Source organism: Leptonychotes weddellii, chromosome 1, assembly GCF_054177405.1.
Source record: "Leptonychotes weddellii isolate Sample4059 chromosome 1, ASM5417740v2, whole genome shotgun sequence".
NCBI classification, from domain to species: Eukaryota; Metazoa; Chordata; class Mammalia; order Carnivora; family Phocidae; genus Leptonychotes; species Leptonychotes weddellii.
Window position 1 is genome coordinate 132,829,007 of NC_138369.1, and position 17,396 is coordinate 132,846,402.

Here is a 17,396-nt window from a genome sequence, read left to right on the forward strand (position 1 = left end):
AAAAACCCAGTGTAAACTTGCTAATTTCAAATTACACATCCTTAACATAGACAACTTGGAGTTCTCTGTAGTGGCATAGTGTTGAAATTAGATTTGAAGAGTTAGCTGCATTTTCCCTTTTAATTCTTCAGGATTTTCTTCTCTTGGTTTCTCATCTCTTAAACTCAGAAGGAAGGTGATCGTTGCTGGTGTCTGGTCTCTAGGGCCAGAATGATGGCAATTCTTGCTACTTGATTATAGCAGGAAAGTATTATAGTACTGTTATACATATCCATCACAGACTGACCACAAAAACACTTAGTAAAACAAACCATTAGCAGGTGAGAAAATAAAAAACGGGGAGAGAAATATAATTTCAGAGAGTTCTGAAATGACAAAGAATGAAGAAAAGGTCAAGGTGGGCTTTTTTGATCTAGGGACAGAGATTCTTCTGTTCTGGTACCTTAATTCTGAAGTTCCCAGCATAGCGTGATAAGCTGAGGGTGGTGCTAAATAAAAGCAGGAAGTAGAGGAGAGAGAGAAGGAGAAGCAAGGAAGAAGAATCAAGTAGAGGGAAGAATACGAGGAAAGGAGTGGGTCTCTCAACAGGAAGATGCAAGCACAGTTGAAGGCTCCATTAGATACTAAAATAGGGGTATTAGGGAAATTTTATAAACTGAGTGAGAAGACCTCCAGCCCTGTTCCCCCCACCCCTTAGGTCCCAGTGTGCTGTCAGCCAGGCTTATCTCCTGCAAACAGTAGATTGAGAGTATTTCCTTTGAGAAATCTGAGAAAAGTTACAAGTATACTCACAATGGGGTACTTGAAAGAAACAGCTCAGTTCAGTAGTTTTGTATTGAAGTATGGTAGATAAACCCTACCCACCTGCCCAGAATTTCTAAACACCTCCTTAGAGCTTACTCTTAAATATTAGCTCAAAGTATCATTGGGTATCTGAGAAAAGCTGAGGCCAGAAGAAACAGAATAAAGCTACTTGGTGGAAATAGATACATTGCGGGGATGAGAAAACTTCTACAAAATCTATTATTTCCTCAGAGCTAAGAGAAGATAATGCATGAAATAAAACCAATATGCTATATAAAAGGGAACAAATAGAATAAACATTGGCAGAAAAAAAAAGAAAGACATAATAAAAGGGCTAGGGAAAAAAAGTTGGGGAAATCTAGAGAGCAGGGCAAAAAGAAAAGATAACCAGTCCAGGAGGTCAAACATTCAAACATATGAAACAAAGAACAGAAAAAAACCTGAGGAGAGGAAATCAAATAATTCAAGATTTCCCAGAACTGAATGTTACGAGTTTTAGGTTAAAAGGATTGACTAAATGTTTAATACAAGGATAGAAACACACCTACATTTATTTTACATTACTATGAAATGCACTGGGGACACATATACTTCTTAGTAGCAACTTTGGAAGCTAAAATGTATTGAAGTAAGGCTGTTACATATTTGAGGGAGATGATTTCCAACTAGAATTCTACACGCAACCACACCACTGGTTTAAGGTAAGCGTAGACTAAAGGCATTTTCATGCATCACAAAGTCTTTAAAACAAAGAGGTAACCCAAGAAAAAAAGACACTGTGGAATATAGGAAAATGCAAAGGAAAGATGAAAAGAAGTCACCAAGATGATGGTGAATGGAGATCTCAGGATGATACCTATGCATCAGGCATAAAGAGCAGTCAATACAGAGATGAGCAGGTCAGAAAGCTCCAGAAGATGTATGTCCAACAAAATAAATTTGATAGAATGCCTGATATATTTTAACATGTAAGCATTAGGAGAGTTTAGATACATAATCAGTGATAAGTGCATAGAAAAGTAAGCACGGGAAAACCACAGCCTTATTAATTCTAGAGAAAATAAAAAATGTGCAAAAAAGGAAAAGTAAATCATTTGATATGGTTCAAACTTGAATGGCCTTTATGTAGTCATAATTATGTAAACACTGAACATTGATTTAACTAAATTTGTAATAATATTGGATGTTTGGGGATATGGAAAGTATGTGGGAGGGCAAGCAGTGAAAGAGAGTCTTGTATGACTTTCTTCATACAAGAAAGTCAATAGATAATACCTATACCTGAAAAATGACCGAAAAGTATATGGACAGAAACGTCAAAAGAAAAACCTGAAAGAGTTAAAGTTGTTGTCTTTGAGGGAGGGGGCAGAGAACTCTAGGGTTTTTTGGTAATAATTCTTAGAAAACTGACACTTTAAACAATAGAATTATATCAACAAATTTTTTTCTGGAACGTGCTGAAAAGTAAAATATTTTACACTTTGTGAGCCATGCAGTCTGTTGCAACTATTCAGCTCTACGGTTGTAGCACAAAGGAAACTGTAGGCAATACACAAGCATGACACATTAATAATATGTTACTTGTAGACACTGAATTTTGAATTTCATATAATTTTCACATCACAGTATATTCATTTCCTTTTTGAACTTTTCAACCGTATAGCAGTACAAAACCATTCTTAACTCTTAAGCCATATGAAAACAGGCAGCAGGCTGAATTTGGTCTGTGGGCCATAATTTGCCAACCTTTTCCTTAAAGCAATGTGAAATATAACTGATGAAAATAAAAGCTACAAGGAAGGGAGAAGAGTGAAAAAAAATGGCAGAATAATTTCAAATTTTCTCTAAATCTTGCCTATTTTAAGACTTCTTTTATTAGGAATTCTTTCTGAAGGACAGGAGGAAAAACATTCAGAAACTACTTTCATCAGTTGTCCCATACTTTACAATTTTATAATATTTTCTCATTTGCCAAGCTTTTTCTTACAAACTGTCCCTTTGATCCTTACATTTTTCTAGTCTAAGTAGAATTGGGGTTTGTGTTTCCATAGACATAAAATCCATCCTGTGGAGATCAAGTGACTTGCCCAAAATCATACAGTTTATAAGGGACTAGTATTGAGACAACTTATTTCCAATTTTTTTCCTCTTTATTGCTTACTGTACTATGCCCCAAATCATACAGTTTATAAGGGACTAGAATTGAGAAAAGAACTCACTTCCTATTTTTTCCTCTTTTTTGCTTTCCATACAAACAATACATGAATATATCCTTATAAAATATTAAAACACTACAGAAGAATATCATTAAAATTCATTGTCCTCCCTCACTCCCATCATAATCCCATCCCTCTCCCCATGCACACTCAGAGTTAACAACTGTTATAATGTTGTTGCTACCATATGTTATAGAAGAAAATAGTTCTGTGGGTCAGGAATGAAAAATCACAAATCTTTTTTTGCACCAGACTCTTAAATTCCTAGAGAAGTGTCGTAAGAAAAAGAAGCTATTTGCTCCTTGGCAAGGACTTCAAGATCTCACTGATGCACGCAGAGTTGAACTGAAGCAACAAGTGGATGACTATCTCAGAAGACATCCGGTATGCAGGCTTCTGTGCCATGATATCAGTGTTACATTTTTCCAGTGCATGATACTCGTGTGTTTGTGCATTTACTATTGATATAAAGTAATACAATGGCTTTACCATAGAGTTAAGAGATTTGGAATCTTATAATTATATGGGCCATAGTATAGTCAATAGGTAAGGAGACTGCTTCAAATCTGTTATTTCCTATAGTGTATCAGCAAGACATGGTCATTGCTTTTTTCCAATAGTATGTAAAACTATTGACTGTTTTGAAGCTTCCACAAAGAATATATATAGCTTGCAATCAGTAAATATTCATTGTTAACATGTATACCTAAACACATAATACGTACATGTGAGAACTGACACCTGCTATTGATGAAGCCATTGATGAAACCCCAGGAGCTAATATTATAAAGTATTTGACTATTTGCCTCTTATGATTTTATCACTGTAATACTGCTAACACATTTCTCCCAATAGAAATGTCCATATCTTTTACTTTCTATGATCACAGTACTACAGATCCGGTGTTATTTGCTTCTCCCTTCTGAGTTCTTTTTTTTTTTTTTAAGATTAGTCATCTATTTAATAGAGTGTGTGAGGGGTGTTGGGGTGTGGGCAGAGGGAGAGGGAGAGAAGCAGATTCCTTGCTGAATGCAGAGCCCTACATGGGGCTTGATCTCACAAGCCTGAGATCATGACCTGAGCAAAATCAAGAGTCGGATGCTTAACCGACTGTACCACCCAGGCACCCCTCCCTTCTGAGTTCTTGACCTTATACTCCTATATGTCTTTGAAGATCATTTTCCTTTCTGCTTTTAGAGTAACTCACCACCCCATCATTAATTTTAATAACCTGTATTTCTGCCAGTCATCTCCACTTTTCTCTTGATGCTTTTTCCATACTTCCATACTTCATTAATTTTAGGGGAAAGTTGGGAGTTTATACATTTCAGCCAATTGGAATTCTTACTGCCCTCATTTGAACTAAACACTCAAGTGCCATTTGGTACTTTTCACATCCATTTTCTCGTACTTCTACTGTTTGTCTCTGGATTCTCTCTCTCCCTCCTCCCTGGCCCTGCCTCTCCACATACACTTTTTCTCTGACTCTGTCTCCTAAAATCTGAAGGTTCTGGGTCACTAACGTTAGAGTTTAAGAGTAATGTTAGGTAGTCCTGTCATTCACTGTTTCATTCTTGCAGAGCTCCCAAAACTAAAGAGCTTTATGCAAACAAACAACCCCCCTCAAAAAAAAAACCCAGAAAAAAAACCTCTATAAATGGAAATTAGAGTACTAATATATTATAGCTGAACATGTATCTGATAGATAAGCACTGGAACACAGAGCATTGGTAAAAGCAGAATTGAACAACAAGGTCCAATTGAGGAGGCCTGAGTAAGGCCTCCTACGTTTCCCTCCTACGTTTCCCTCCTACTAATCTGAATTTAAACCCACAAACTAATGTAAGCCTGTGAAGTAAAAGAAGATGACAAGCCTGCCCTCATAAGTCAGGCCCTCTGTGGTTACCACATAGAGGTAGACAATAGAAAAAAGTTCTGACTTCTGCTTCTAACCAATATGGAGTAACAGAGACTGAATTTACTTCCTGCCTGAAACAACTGGAGGGGAAAAAGATAAAATACATGAAACAATGGTTTTCAAGATCATGGAAATCAGACAATGAAGGTTAGTAATTCCTGAGAGGCAAGATGGACTAAAAGGGACTGGATTTACTTCCTGCCTGAAACAAATGGGAAACAAAAAAGGATAAAATACATGAAACAACAGTTTTCAAGACCATGGACATCAAACAAAGAAGGTTAGTAATTCTTGAGAGGGAACAAAGTGAGCCCTATGATGGCCCTAGCTTATTGCCCTGAGAGAGTTTCTAGGTTACAGCACAAGGAGGAGGAAAGAGGAGGAACCGTTTGGGGTCCCCGTGCTGAGGAGATAGAACTGAGAGTCTGAGGAGAACAAAGCAGCTAGATTTCATAGGACAGAGTACAAAGTGAAAAGATATACAAAGAATACCCCAGATATCTGCATAATATTCCCCTTGAGTATATTTCAGGAGTCTGATTAGCACATATATATAAGGAAACTACTCAAGACCAAGGAAACAGTTGTCTTCAAAGATAAGAGGGAACAGTGCCTGGTACTCAACACAGGTCCAGGAATAGTACATGCTCCCATCAAACAGACTGGAAAAACTTAATTCACAGGGTATCAGAAAGAGTACTTAGGAAGGTCTTGCCTTAGTAGTAGAAAGTAAATAGTGTGGACTGATGCATTCTGCTAAACAAATCATAAAAGCAAGAGCAAAAAAGATAAAAAAATTTTTTATGTAATTTAACCACATCCCAGAAAAATACTCAACAAGGTAAAAGTTACAATGTCTTGCAGCCAATTAAAGATTAACATGGGTATATAGAGGCAGGAAGACATGACCCATGATGAGGAAGATACTTAAACCAATCTAGAGACTACACAGGTGTTAGAATAACAGAGGACATTGTTCATATATTCAAATTTTAAGTAGGGATGTGGAAGATATCAAAAATACCCAAATCAGACTTCCAGAGATGAAAATTTCAGTGTTTGGTATGAAAAATGCACTAGATCATTAGTAGCAAATTAGACATCGATGCATAAAATACTAATACAATCGAAGGCATAGTAGTATATACTGTATAAAATGAGACACAAAGAGAAAAAAATGTTTTAATTGAAAAAAACATTAGTGACCTATGAGACTTCAGGTGGCCAAATAAATGAGTAATTGGAGTTTCTGAAGAAGATGGGGAGAAAAAATAATGCCCAAAAACTTTCCAAACTATAAATTTACCCCCAAGTCCAATGAAGGTACAGGCACATGAAAAAAACCCTATGCCAAGGCATATGATAACCAGATTCCTCAAATCAGTAATAAAGTAAAAATCTTAAAAATAGAAAAATAAAAACATATAAAGACAGAGATAGAAATGACATATTTCTCAGCAGGAACAATGCAGGTAGGAAGACATCTTTAAAGTTTTGAAAGGAAAAAAATCTGTCAATGCAGAATGCTTTACCTTGAAAAATTATTTTAACAACGAAGACAAAATAACTTTTTCAGACATACCAATGAACTACTATGTCACCAGCATACTCACACTACCAGAAATGTTATATCCTTTAAGTTGTAAAGGATTTAAGATTTTTCTCAAAAATGATATTAGGAAAATGATGACACAAGATGTCCCAACTCTACATAAAGAAATTAAGAACACTGGAAATGGTAACAACATGGGTAAATATATGACTTTTTCCTCATCATTTAAATCTTTATAAAATATAATTGATTCTTTAAATCAAAATATCATCAAGTGTTTTGTAATGCGTACTAGAGAGTAAATATTTTCAGTTTTGTAGACGTTATAAGCTTTATTGCAATTACACATCTCTGCAGTTGTAGATTAAAGCGTTAGATAATATGTAAACAAATACGTGTGGCTATATTTCAGTTAAACTTCATTTTCAAAAATAGTTGATTTTAGTTTAGTCCTTGTTGGAAACAAAAATAATAGCATTGTTTAATGATGTTTGTAACATATATAAAAATACAGTGCTTAGCGGGGCGCCTGGGTGTCTCAGTCATTAAGCGTATGCCATCGGCTCAGGTCATGATCCCAGGGTCCTGGGATCCAGCCCCGCGTCGGGCTCCCTGCTCCGCGAGAAGCCTGTTTCTCCCTCTCCCACTCTCCCTGCTTGTGTTCCCTCTCTCGCTGTGTCTCTCTCTGTCAAATAAATAAATAAAATCTTTAAAAAAAAAAAAAAATACAGTGCTTAGCAACAATAGTATAAAAGCCAGAATGAATGAAATAGATGTATACTATGGAAAGGTTTTTTCTATATATGAAGTGAGATGATATTACTTGAAAATAGATTGATAAGTTAAAAATGTATACTATGAATCCTAAAGCTACCAGTGTAACTAAAAAACAAAAAAGGTATAGCTAATAAATCTGTAAAGGAGATGAAATAGAATAATAAAATATAGTTGATTAATCAAAAAGAAGGCAGAAAAGAGGAAACATAAAAAAAGTGATGGGGAAATGAAAAACCAATATGACCCTATCATATGACCATTGATAGGACCATTTGTACGTTTGAAAATCAGTTAATGTAATTCACCATATTAACAGACTAAGAAAAACAGTATCATATAAATACATGCAAAAAAAGTCTCAGCAAAGCAGAAATAGAAGGAAACTTCTTCCATGTCATAAATATCTATAGCTGACAATGATGAAAGACTGGATGCTTCTTTCCTAAAATCGGGAACAAGACAGGATGTCATCTAGTACAATCAAAATCCCAGCAGGTTTTTTTTCCTCTTTTTTTTTATTAATATATAATGTTTCAGGGGTGGGTCTGTGGTTCATCAGTCTTACACAACACACAGCACTCACCACAACACATACCCTTCCCAGTGTCCATCACCCAGCTACCCCATCCCTCCCACCCCCCTCCACTCCAGCAACCCTCAGTTTGTTTCCTGAAATTAAGAGTCTCTCATGGTTTGTCTCCCTCTCTGGTTTCATCGTGTTTCATATTTTCCTCTCTTCCCTTACGATCCTCTGCTGTGTTTCTCAAATTCCACATATCAGTGAGATCATATGATAATTGTCTTTCTCTGATTGACTTATTTTGCTTAGCGTAATACCCTCTAGTTCCATCCATGTCATTGCAAATGGCAAGATTTCATTTTGATGGCTGCATAATATTCCATTTTATTCCCACCAGCAGTGCACAGGGGTTCCAATTTCTCCAACTCCTTGCCTTTTGTTATTTTCACATCCCAAGGGGTGTGTAGTTTTATATCACTGTGAATGGATTTGTAGTTCCCTAATGATTAGTGATTTTGAGCATCTTTTGTTGGCCATTTGAATATCTTCTTTTTAAATTTACATTCAATTTAGTTAACATACAGTGTATTACCTTCTTTGGAGAAATGTCCATTCAAGTTCTTTGCCCATTTTTTAATCAGGTTGTTTGGGTTTTTTGATTGTTGAGTTTTAGGAGTTATCTATATATTCTGGATATTAATCTTTTATCAGATATGGGATTTGCAAATATTTTCTCCCATTGTGTGTGTTACCCTTTTACTCTGTTCATAGTATCCTTTGAGGCACAGAAATTTTTAATTTTGATGGAAGTTCAACTTGCCTATTTGTTGTTGTTGTTGTATCTGTGACTTTGGTGTCATAGTCAAAGAAATGGCCAAACCTAATGTCATGAAGCTTTTCCCCTATCTTTTCTTCTAAGAGTTTTATAGTTTTATCTCTTACATTTAGGTGTTTGAGCTCTCTCTTTTTTAATGCATTATGTATGATTTTGATGCATGCTCCTGTTTAAAAAAGAAGTACTGCTTTAGTCATACTCTAGTGCTGCTGTTTAAGATTCTGTAGCTGAAAAGTAAGGTGTTCGCTGGAATGGAACTCCATCCCATACCAGATCCATTGAATATTTGAGAAGCTATGGTGTCAGAAGCTTTATCAGCTTCAGAGTTAAAATTTTATTATTCTTGTCTAAACTAATTCATTTCCCTTTAAAGTAGCTGTGTGGCCAAAGGAATCTGGTCCTTTGGCTGATTTTGTCCCTTAATCTCTGAAACCAGAAGCAATTATAATATTATGGTTTAAATAAGTTTAGGAGTAGGGGTGAGATAAAAAGTAACATAGTCTGTCAGGTGGGTCTGGAACAAGAGGTTGGCCTTGTTACTTACTCCTGTTTCAGGCCAGTATCTTTACCAAACCATCTGTAGTTTTCACTGTGGTCTCTCAGTCTTAACTCTTCTCCCAAAATTCCATTGTGTGAGGAAGTGAGGTGTAGGAGCATACCAGAAAGAAACTACCCCCTGAATTTTCATGTAAAGCTGCTTTTAAAAGGCTATTTAATGCTTGCACAAGAGTACAATGTAGAAATCAATCATGAGATTCAACTGATGGGATGAGAGACAGCTAAGTGTTCTGGAATCTCATCTAAGTGGTTGGGCAAAACGTGTGTGTGTGTGTGTGTGTGTGTGTGTCTTGTGATAATTTTTTCTGTTCTTTGTTCCCAGAGCTCTCAGATGTCAGATGTGACTAGCAGAGAGCTCCATTCCCAAGCTCAAGAACAACTGCAACACTACCTTATGGGCAGGGCCCTAGAAGAGAGAGCCCAGCAGCACAGGGAGGCTCTGATGGCTCAGATCAGCACCAACATTGAGCAGTTAATGAGTATGTGCTCGTTCCATTTTTGTTTCCTAAAATGAACAACCTATGCAAGATTTTGTGACATCCAAAATCTTCAGAGGGAAAATACCATTTAATGGTTTATTAGCCTATCTCTTGTCCTCAGAAATTTCTAGATCCAGAACATGCCAGCACATGATATTTTCAAATAGTGCAGATCCCATAACCTTTTTGGCTGCTTCTCCCAGCCTTGCTGTCCTTCATAGGTATCAACTCAGACAACAGTTACTAACTGTAAAGATGCTGAGCCCTACTAGCCAGATTCTATTGTGTAGTCTTAAAAGCTTTTGATCATATTTTAGAAGTAGATGATGACAGTAGTTACCGTGCCATTTTATAATTTTTAATGAAGTGCTTTCACAATAGTAAATTAATCTGCTCCTCACAACCACAAGTACATTTAGTGAGAGATCTCATCCATGAAGCCACAGTGTTTCAGTCCACCTGTGAAACACTTTCAGTACATATGGAGCAGAGAAGGTCAGAGTCCTCTATTTAGTGCCATTACTTCCAAGTTTTGTATTTTTCAATAGATAGGTGGCTGTAACTGAGCTTCTCATATATGGAATGGGGTTCTGCTACATGTTAAAAATTCATGTTCTTTAAATCATCTAAAAAAATCTACATTTTTTTTATTCTTTTATTTTAAACACATTATGGGGGGTGGGCAGTTGCTGCCAGCCACACCTACAACTTGTGAATAGTTACATGCTATCTATAGCTAGCAGTGATGATAGATTCAGAGTTGGAACCCTGTCCCTGCCTACTATAGCAGAGTTCCAACTCTATAGTTTCCCACTTGTATGGTACAGAGCTCTTCTACTCACCTGTTTATTTTCTGTTTACTACAGAGGCACCAAGTCTGAAGGAGGCAGACGGGAAAGAGCCTGAGCTCTTCCTGAGTAGATCCAGGCCTGTGGCAGCCAAGGCCAAGCAGGCCCATCTCACCACCCTGAAGCATATACAAGCACCTTGGTGGAAGAAGCTTGGGGAAGAAGCAGGAGATGAGATTGATGTCCCAAAAGATGAGTTTAGTGTAGAATTAGGAACTTTATTCATTGGTGGAACCAAACCCCCTTAGGGAGCTACCCAGAGAAATGACACAAATCCTTTATTTCAGGAGATTATGTTGGTTCTGCCTCTGGCATGCTAGTAGACTAGAACTATCCTAACTCATGGTTTTCCAGAGATTCCTCTCCAAATAAGATTTGCAAGCAGTAAGCAAAGAGTTGTCTTCTACCACTATCTCAGTTCTCTTTCCTTTTTCCACATCACCATCCCTGGCCACACATACAAATTAGTGTGGCTTTTATTGTGGAACTAACCTCAGCATGGCATTCTATTGCTTATATGAAATGTGGTATTTCTTTTGTTTTTGCTGTTTTCCTACTAAACATGTTTTCTAAATAAATATTTTCAACAATTATTCTCAAAAACTTGTCAGGATTACTTCAACTTTTCATATTTATTATTTAGAATTTATATTTTTCTAATATAAGAAGGGTGTGCTTGGCCTTTATTAAGGGGAGGGAAAGAAATGGCATTTGAAGGGTACTTCACTGTTTCCCACCAAACAGGGGTTGAACTCATTTTTTATCTTGTTATTTCTTAAAAGAACTACATTTTAAAAAATCCTAGGATTCAGCACAAGAAAAAAAAATCCTTCAGATAAAATTATGTTAAACTATGAGAATTATATAAGTCACCGGTTCCCTTTGTCTTATCTCCTTTGAATCTCAGAGCTAAATAACAATGCTTAACTTCTGTTATGATCCTAGGTACCTATATATTTATTTGGTTCCAACCTAATACTTTCTGATTTTTCCTATTGAACTTTAATTGTGTTTTAATACCAGAAGCTGCTGCTTTTTTTTTTTTCAGAAGCTACTTCTATTTGTGTTTGTAACAATATGGATTTTAAGTTAAAAACAATTAACAAATCATGGACTCAATACCATAAGGAACCTGGAGGGTACTTTTTGTATAAATGAGTGAAAATACCAGTATTTCTGGATGGGAAGACCAAATAGTATAACGTCCAGTCCTCCAAAATTAAGTTTAGTAAAATTCTAGTTAGTATCCTCATGTAATCATTATTCATAGTTGGGAAAGATATGTATATAATTCATCTGTGATAATCAGGTGGCAGTTCTGGTTTCACTGAGAATGTAAAAAGCTATGTGAAAATGTTGCTCCCATGTTAAAAAAAATGCCAGATAATCTACAAAAATAATTTTTCTTCAGCCTGATAGTTGAGGCCTCAAGAGAGCCAAGTAAATTGAGATGGGACTCTGTCTGTGAAATGAGCTATTTCATCTTTATTTTTTTAAAAGATTTGTTAGAGAGCACAAGCAGGGGTGCTGCAGGCAGAGGGAGAGGGAGAAGCAGACTCCCAGCTGAGCAAGGAGCCCCATGTGGGACTCAATCCCAGGACCCTGGGATCATGACCTGAGCTGAAGGCAGCCGCTTAACCGACTGAGCCACTCAGGCGTTCCAGCTATTTCATCTTTAGTAGAGCACAGGAGACAAAGGTAGCTGGATAAGAAATCAGTTAAAATTTTAACAAATTCTTAAAGGCCAAGTATGGGGTAGCATGTCGGTTTAGAATATCTAGGAGCCTCAGACAGAATTCAGACCTTCACCAAATACAGGAAAGGTTGGGAGCAGGACAGCAGGTCTGAAGAGACACCCTTCATGGTTCCGGCAAATGTGATAGGCTGCTACTGGGTGACATGATCAAAGTCCTGCCCGTTTTCCCAAACCCTTCTCTTAAAAGCCTTAGGCCGCAGGAGCAGGGGCAGTAAGCCCTCTTAACCTCAAGGCTCAGAGAAAATTACACTGCATGTGAGGAAGAAAGAAAGAAAAACTATCTGCCTCTTGGGGTGGGATAGGAAACACTCTAGCCACAGACACAAAAGAAATCTAGCATTGCTAAGGGAGGGAGGGAAACAAAATTCCCCTTCCGAAAGACAAGAAATCATCTTAGCCCCAGAAATCCTACACAATACAAAGCAGATGTCTGCTAATGCTGGGGAGGAAACTTGCCTGCCAAAGACCACCACAGATAATGACTGCCATGGGGTAGAAGGACAGAAACCCTGAGAAAGCCCCACCTCCAATCACAGGAAGAAGAGATCTGCTTAAGATTTAGGCTAGATCAAGACAACACAACACCCATGTCCCAACAACTAGCCTAGCACCAAGTAATAAGCAATGGCAGTTTATCACCAGCATGGAGAGAAATCTCTGTGGCAAAAGCATACAGGGACAGCTAAAAGTGGAGGGTGGAGTCAGAACACTGAAAAACCTTCAAGCTACCCAGATCCCACTCTAAGCACAAGGTAACAGCAGCTAAAAAATAATTTTGAGTCTATGGTATATTGAAGATAAAAAAGAAAACCATGCTGGCTCCTGCAGGTGGCCATGTGGTTATGCTGGTGGGGTGGTTGGGTGAGGGAAATGGTGCCTGCCAGCTCGTTTGTTCCTGGCTAAGTCCCTCAGTGAACTCTGAGATCAGTATCTTTCCCATATACCCCGGGTGTTTTTCAAAGGCTGCTTCAATACTGTATCTCCATGGACTGTTTGCTGTCTCTTTAAAGGTGGGGACTCAGCTTCCTATCGCCCTCTAGGCTCTCCAAGAACTGAGCTGATTTCTTAACAGTCCAGGCTTTAAGTCTCACTGGTTGTAAGAACTCATGGAATTCAGCCCTTTCTAATTTTCAAAGCCAAATGCTAAGAGGATTTGTCTTCCCTGTGCAGTCTCCTTGGTGTGATAGTCTGTTTCTCGCCTGTGCACCCACAGTTCCCTCCCTCCTGTGGCGGACCCACTGGGTTTAGCTCCCCACCACATTGCCACCCTTACTACCCACTTTGATGTGGCCTCTTCTCTACATTCAGTTGTGGAGTTTGTTCTGCCAGTCTTTGGGTTGTTTTCTGGGTTATTTACACTAATGTGTGTGTTACTTAGTTTAGTTGTATCTGTGGGACAAGGCAAATTTAGGGTCCTCCTACTCTACCATCTTCCTCAGAAGTCTAATGTTCTGAGTTTTTATTGTGGTTTCATTAAATAGGTGATTGATTGAATCATTGACCAGGTGACTGAACTCCCATCTCCAGCCCTCCTTCACCTCCTCAGAGGTTGGGAGGTCAGGCTGATATGTGGCTTAAAGCCTCAACCCTTTAATCACATAGTTGGTCTTTCTGACATGATTCTCCCCCTATTTTGCATCCTTTTCTTAGCATAAACTCACATGTGGTCCAGTGGCCTAACAACAAAATGCTCCTATCACTCAGGAAATTCCAAGGGTTTAGAAGCCCCATCCCACAACATGGGGCAAAGAGTAAACAAATTCCTTATTATAAAATAGCCCACACTTACTGTCTGATCTAAAAAGAGTTGTACTCTTATCTGGGCATAAGTAGTATCTTCCTTAGTCTTTTTATTTTATACATGTCTGACATTAAGTAAAAAATTGGGGCACACAAAAAATCTAGGGAAGAAAATAACATTTTTCAAGAGATAAACAACTAAACCCAGATTCAGAGATGACTCAGACATTGGAACTCACAAAAAGACCTCAAAAACGATTGTTAATATGTTAAAAGATAGAACTCAAAAGTTGTCAACATGCATAAACAGATGGGGAGTTTCACAGAGATTGAAACAATTTTAAAAAGATCAGTGGAAATGCTAGAAAAAGGACTATTAGCAGTTAATTCCTTTGAGAAGTTCATTGGCAGACTAGAATTGAGCAAAGAAGACAAATTTGACAATGGATCAATAAAAATTTTCCAAACAGAAACATGAAGACAAAAAAGGAATAAAGAAGGGGTTGGGGGAGGAAGAGAAGAGAGCCTTCAAGAAATGTCAAACAATATCAAATAGTGTAATGTGGATAACTAGAGTACCATGAATAGAAGAAAGAGAATTGAGGCAGAAATAGTTGAAGTAAAAATGGCCAAGAATTTTTTTCAAATTAATGAAACCACAAATCCAATCCTAGAGAACCCCAAGCAGGATAAATAACAGAAACCTCACATTGCTTCAAATAAAAAATAAAGAGAAAATCATAAAAACAGAAAAAAAAGTGTAGAAAAAAGAAAAATGATGTGCCAAGGAACAAAGGTAAGACTTTCAATAAACTTCTTATCAGAAACCATATAAGCCAGAAGACAGTGGAATGACATCTTTAGAATGCTGAAATGTGGTATTTCTTTTGTTTTTGAAAAAATTATCAACTGAGGATTCTATATACATCAAGAATATCTTTCAAAAACTGAAGGCAAAATAAAGATTTTTTTTCCAGAAAAACAAAGCTGATTATATTCATTGGCAGTGGACCTGTACTATAAGAAATGCTAAAGGAAGTTCTTCAGGCAGAAGGAGTAAGATATAAAATAGAAATTAGACCTACACAAAGAAATAATGAGGGAAATAGTAAAAACAAAAGTAAAATATGTTTTTACTTTTAATCAATGTAAAATTGTCAAATTAGTAAGAATATATTTTTTTAAAGATTTTATTTATTTTATTTGAGAGAGAGCAAGCATGGGGAGGGGGAGGGGCAGAGGGAGAAACAGACTCCCCGCTTAGCAGGGAGCCTGACCTGGGCTTGATTCCAGGACCCTGGGATCATGACCTGAGCAGAAGGCAGAAGCTTAACGGAGGTGCCCCAGTAACAATGTATTTGTGTTGTAACATATGTAGAAGTAAATTGTAGGATAGTAATAGGCCAAAAAATGTTGAAGGAAATATAATTGTTAAGGTTTTAAAACTATGAATGGAGAGAGATAATATTATTTTTAGGTAGACTATGATGAATTGTGTATTATGTATTGCAAACCTTAAAGCAGCCACAGATACAATAAAAGATGAGGTATAACTTATAGGGCAGTTAAAATAGAATCATAAAACAACTAGCAAAATAATAGATTTAAACCTAACTATATCAATAATATATTAAATGTAAATAAATCATCTAGGTTTTGACTTTTGAGAATCTTCTACCAAAAGGGTAGATGGGAGATGAGAAATGTTTTTTAAACTTGTCTTGGCCCCTCTAAACTCCCTTTAAATTATGCTTTTAAATTGGCCTATTCTTTCATTAGCTCATTATTTTCTTATATCCTCACCTTGTAGGATATTTTTTCCTGAAAGTTTTATTTAGATAAACTTATTTATCTAAATTCAAAAGTTTGTTAGATAAATTTTCACTCTGCCAAGTTTTTGCGGTGATAGGTTTATAAATAAATAGTTTCACTACTACGTAATGTAAGTTGCCAGTTTTCCAGTCTCCTTGCAATTTTTCCAGCCTATCCCTGCTGCCTGGTCACAAAGCTAGTGCCACGTTTTGTAGGTTTTTTTCATGGCAGTATCCCATATCTTGCTATCAACTTCAGTATCATTCATTACTATATCACAAACTACCCCAAAACTTAGTAATTTAAAGTAACAACCATTCCATCCAAGACTGAGTGACATATTGACCCCCCACCAAAAATCTGCATTTGAATAAAAACCTTAGGTAATTCATATTTACATTAAATTTTAAGAAGCGCTGACTTAGGCTGCTTTTAAAAATTCAATTATTGTGGCCCACCTCTAGTTTAATTATCCTAGGGTGAGTACCAACCATCAATGTTTTTTAAAAGCCCTTTGAGTGATTCTAATTTGCAGCCAGGGTTGAGAAACTACTACTTGTTGAGTTTTGGTATAGAAAGAAGAATATCAACAATTTTCTGAAAAGGCTATTAAAATGTTCATCTATTTTCTAATGACCTGAGGCTGTATTTTCTTCAAATGCTTTGAGCAAAACAACATATCACAACAGACAGAATACAGAAGCAGATATGAGAATCCAATTTTCTTCTCTTAAGCCGAATATTAAAGAGCTTTGGAAAAATGTAAAAAAGTGCCCCTCTTTTCTTCAAAACTTTTGTTGGGAAAACATACTTATTTTCATAAAAATATTTTTATGTTAGCATGTAATATTGTTACTTTTTAATGCATCATTAAGTATTTTTAATATTTGTGTTTTAATTCTTTTTTATTATGTTTTAATTCTAATATGGTAAACATCAAGAGAAATAAATAGTAGTTTTCTGGATCCTTCTCTTACTGGTTTTTACCAAAGCTGATTGTTAAAATTTTCAGGAATATTATGAGCTAGTTGTACCATAAGAATAAATTATATATAGAGGATTCAAAGAAGATGTTGGAGTAGTAAGCACCCGGAATCTGTCCACCCACCTAGACAACAATTGCACTGGCAGAATATGTGTCATGTGACTATTTTGGAACTCCTGAGTCTATGGAAGGTTTGCAACTTCTAGGGGGAGGTTTGGAAGATAAATTGCAGTTAATTTTAGTCAATTTCAGCTCTAAGCACAAGAGTAGCTACCTTTCCCTCCACCTCTGCTCCCCACCCTGGCACCCTGGCAGGTAGCTTTGCACATTTCTGGAGCAGCTTGCATACAATTTGTCCGAGCCAGGGTGAGCAAGAAGGACCCTGTCCAAATACTGGTGATATGTGCTTTGATCAATGATCGCTGCAGAGATGCAGACAAAAAACTGGGTGGTCATTGTTGTACCTACCCACATTGTTGCAAGTCACTCCCCCCCTGGTGAAGTGACTTACAGGGGATTTAAAGGGATGGCACCCCTTTTTACCTTCCCCTCATTTTTTTCTTCTTCCCCTTTTGGAAGCCAGACATCAAAAACTA

At 37.0% G+C, this 17,396-nt stretch overlaps 1 protein-coding gene across 2 annotated transcripts in view; it reads left to right on the forward strand.

The window, feature by feature from the left end:
• Positions 1-11,100, forward strand: part of IQCB1 (IQ motif containing B1) — a 54,268-nt gene extending 43,168 nt beyond the window's left edge. For both annotated transcript variants that reach the window (XM_006731944.3, XM_031026600.2), the window contains exons 13-15: positions 3,273-3,404; positions 9,503-9,659; positions 10,526-11,100. In XM_006731944.3, coding sequence (XP_006732007.2) covers positions 3,273-3,404; positions 9,503-9,659; positions 10,526-10,755 — 519 coding nt within the window. In that variant the 3' untranslated portion in view covers positions 10,756-11,100. The remainder of the gene's footprint in view (positions 1-3,272; positions 3,405-9,502; positions 9,660-10,525) is intronic.
• The last annotated feature ends 6,296 nt before the right edge of the window (positions 11,101-17,396 follow it).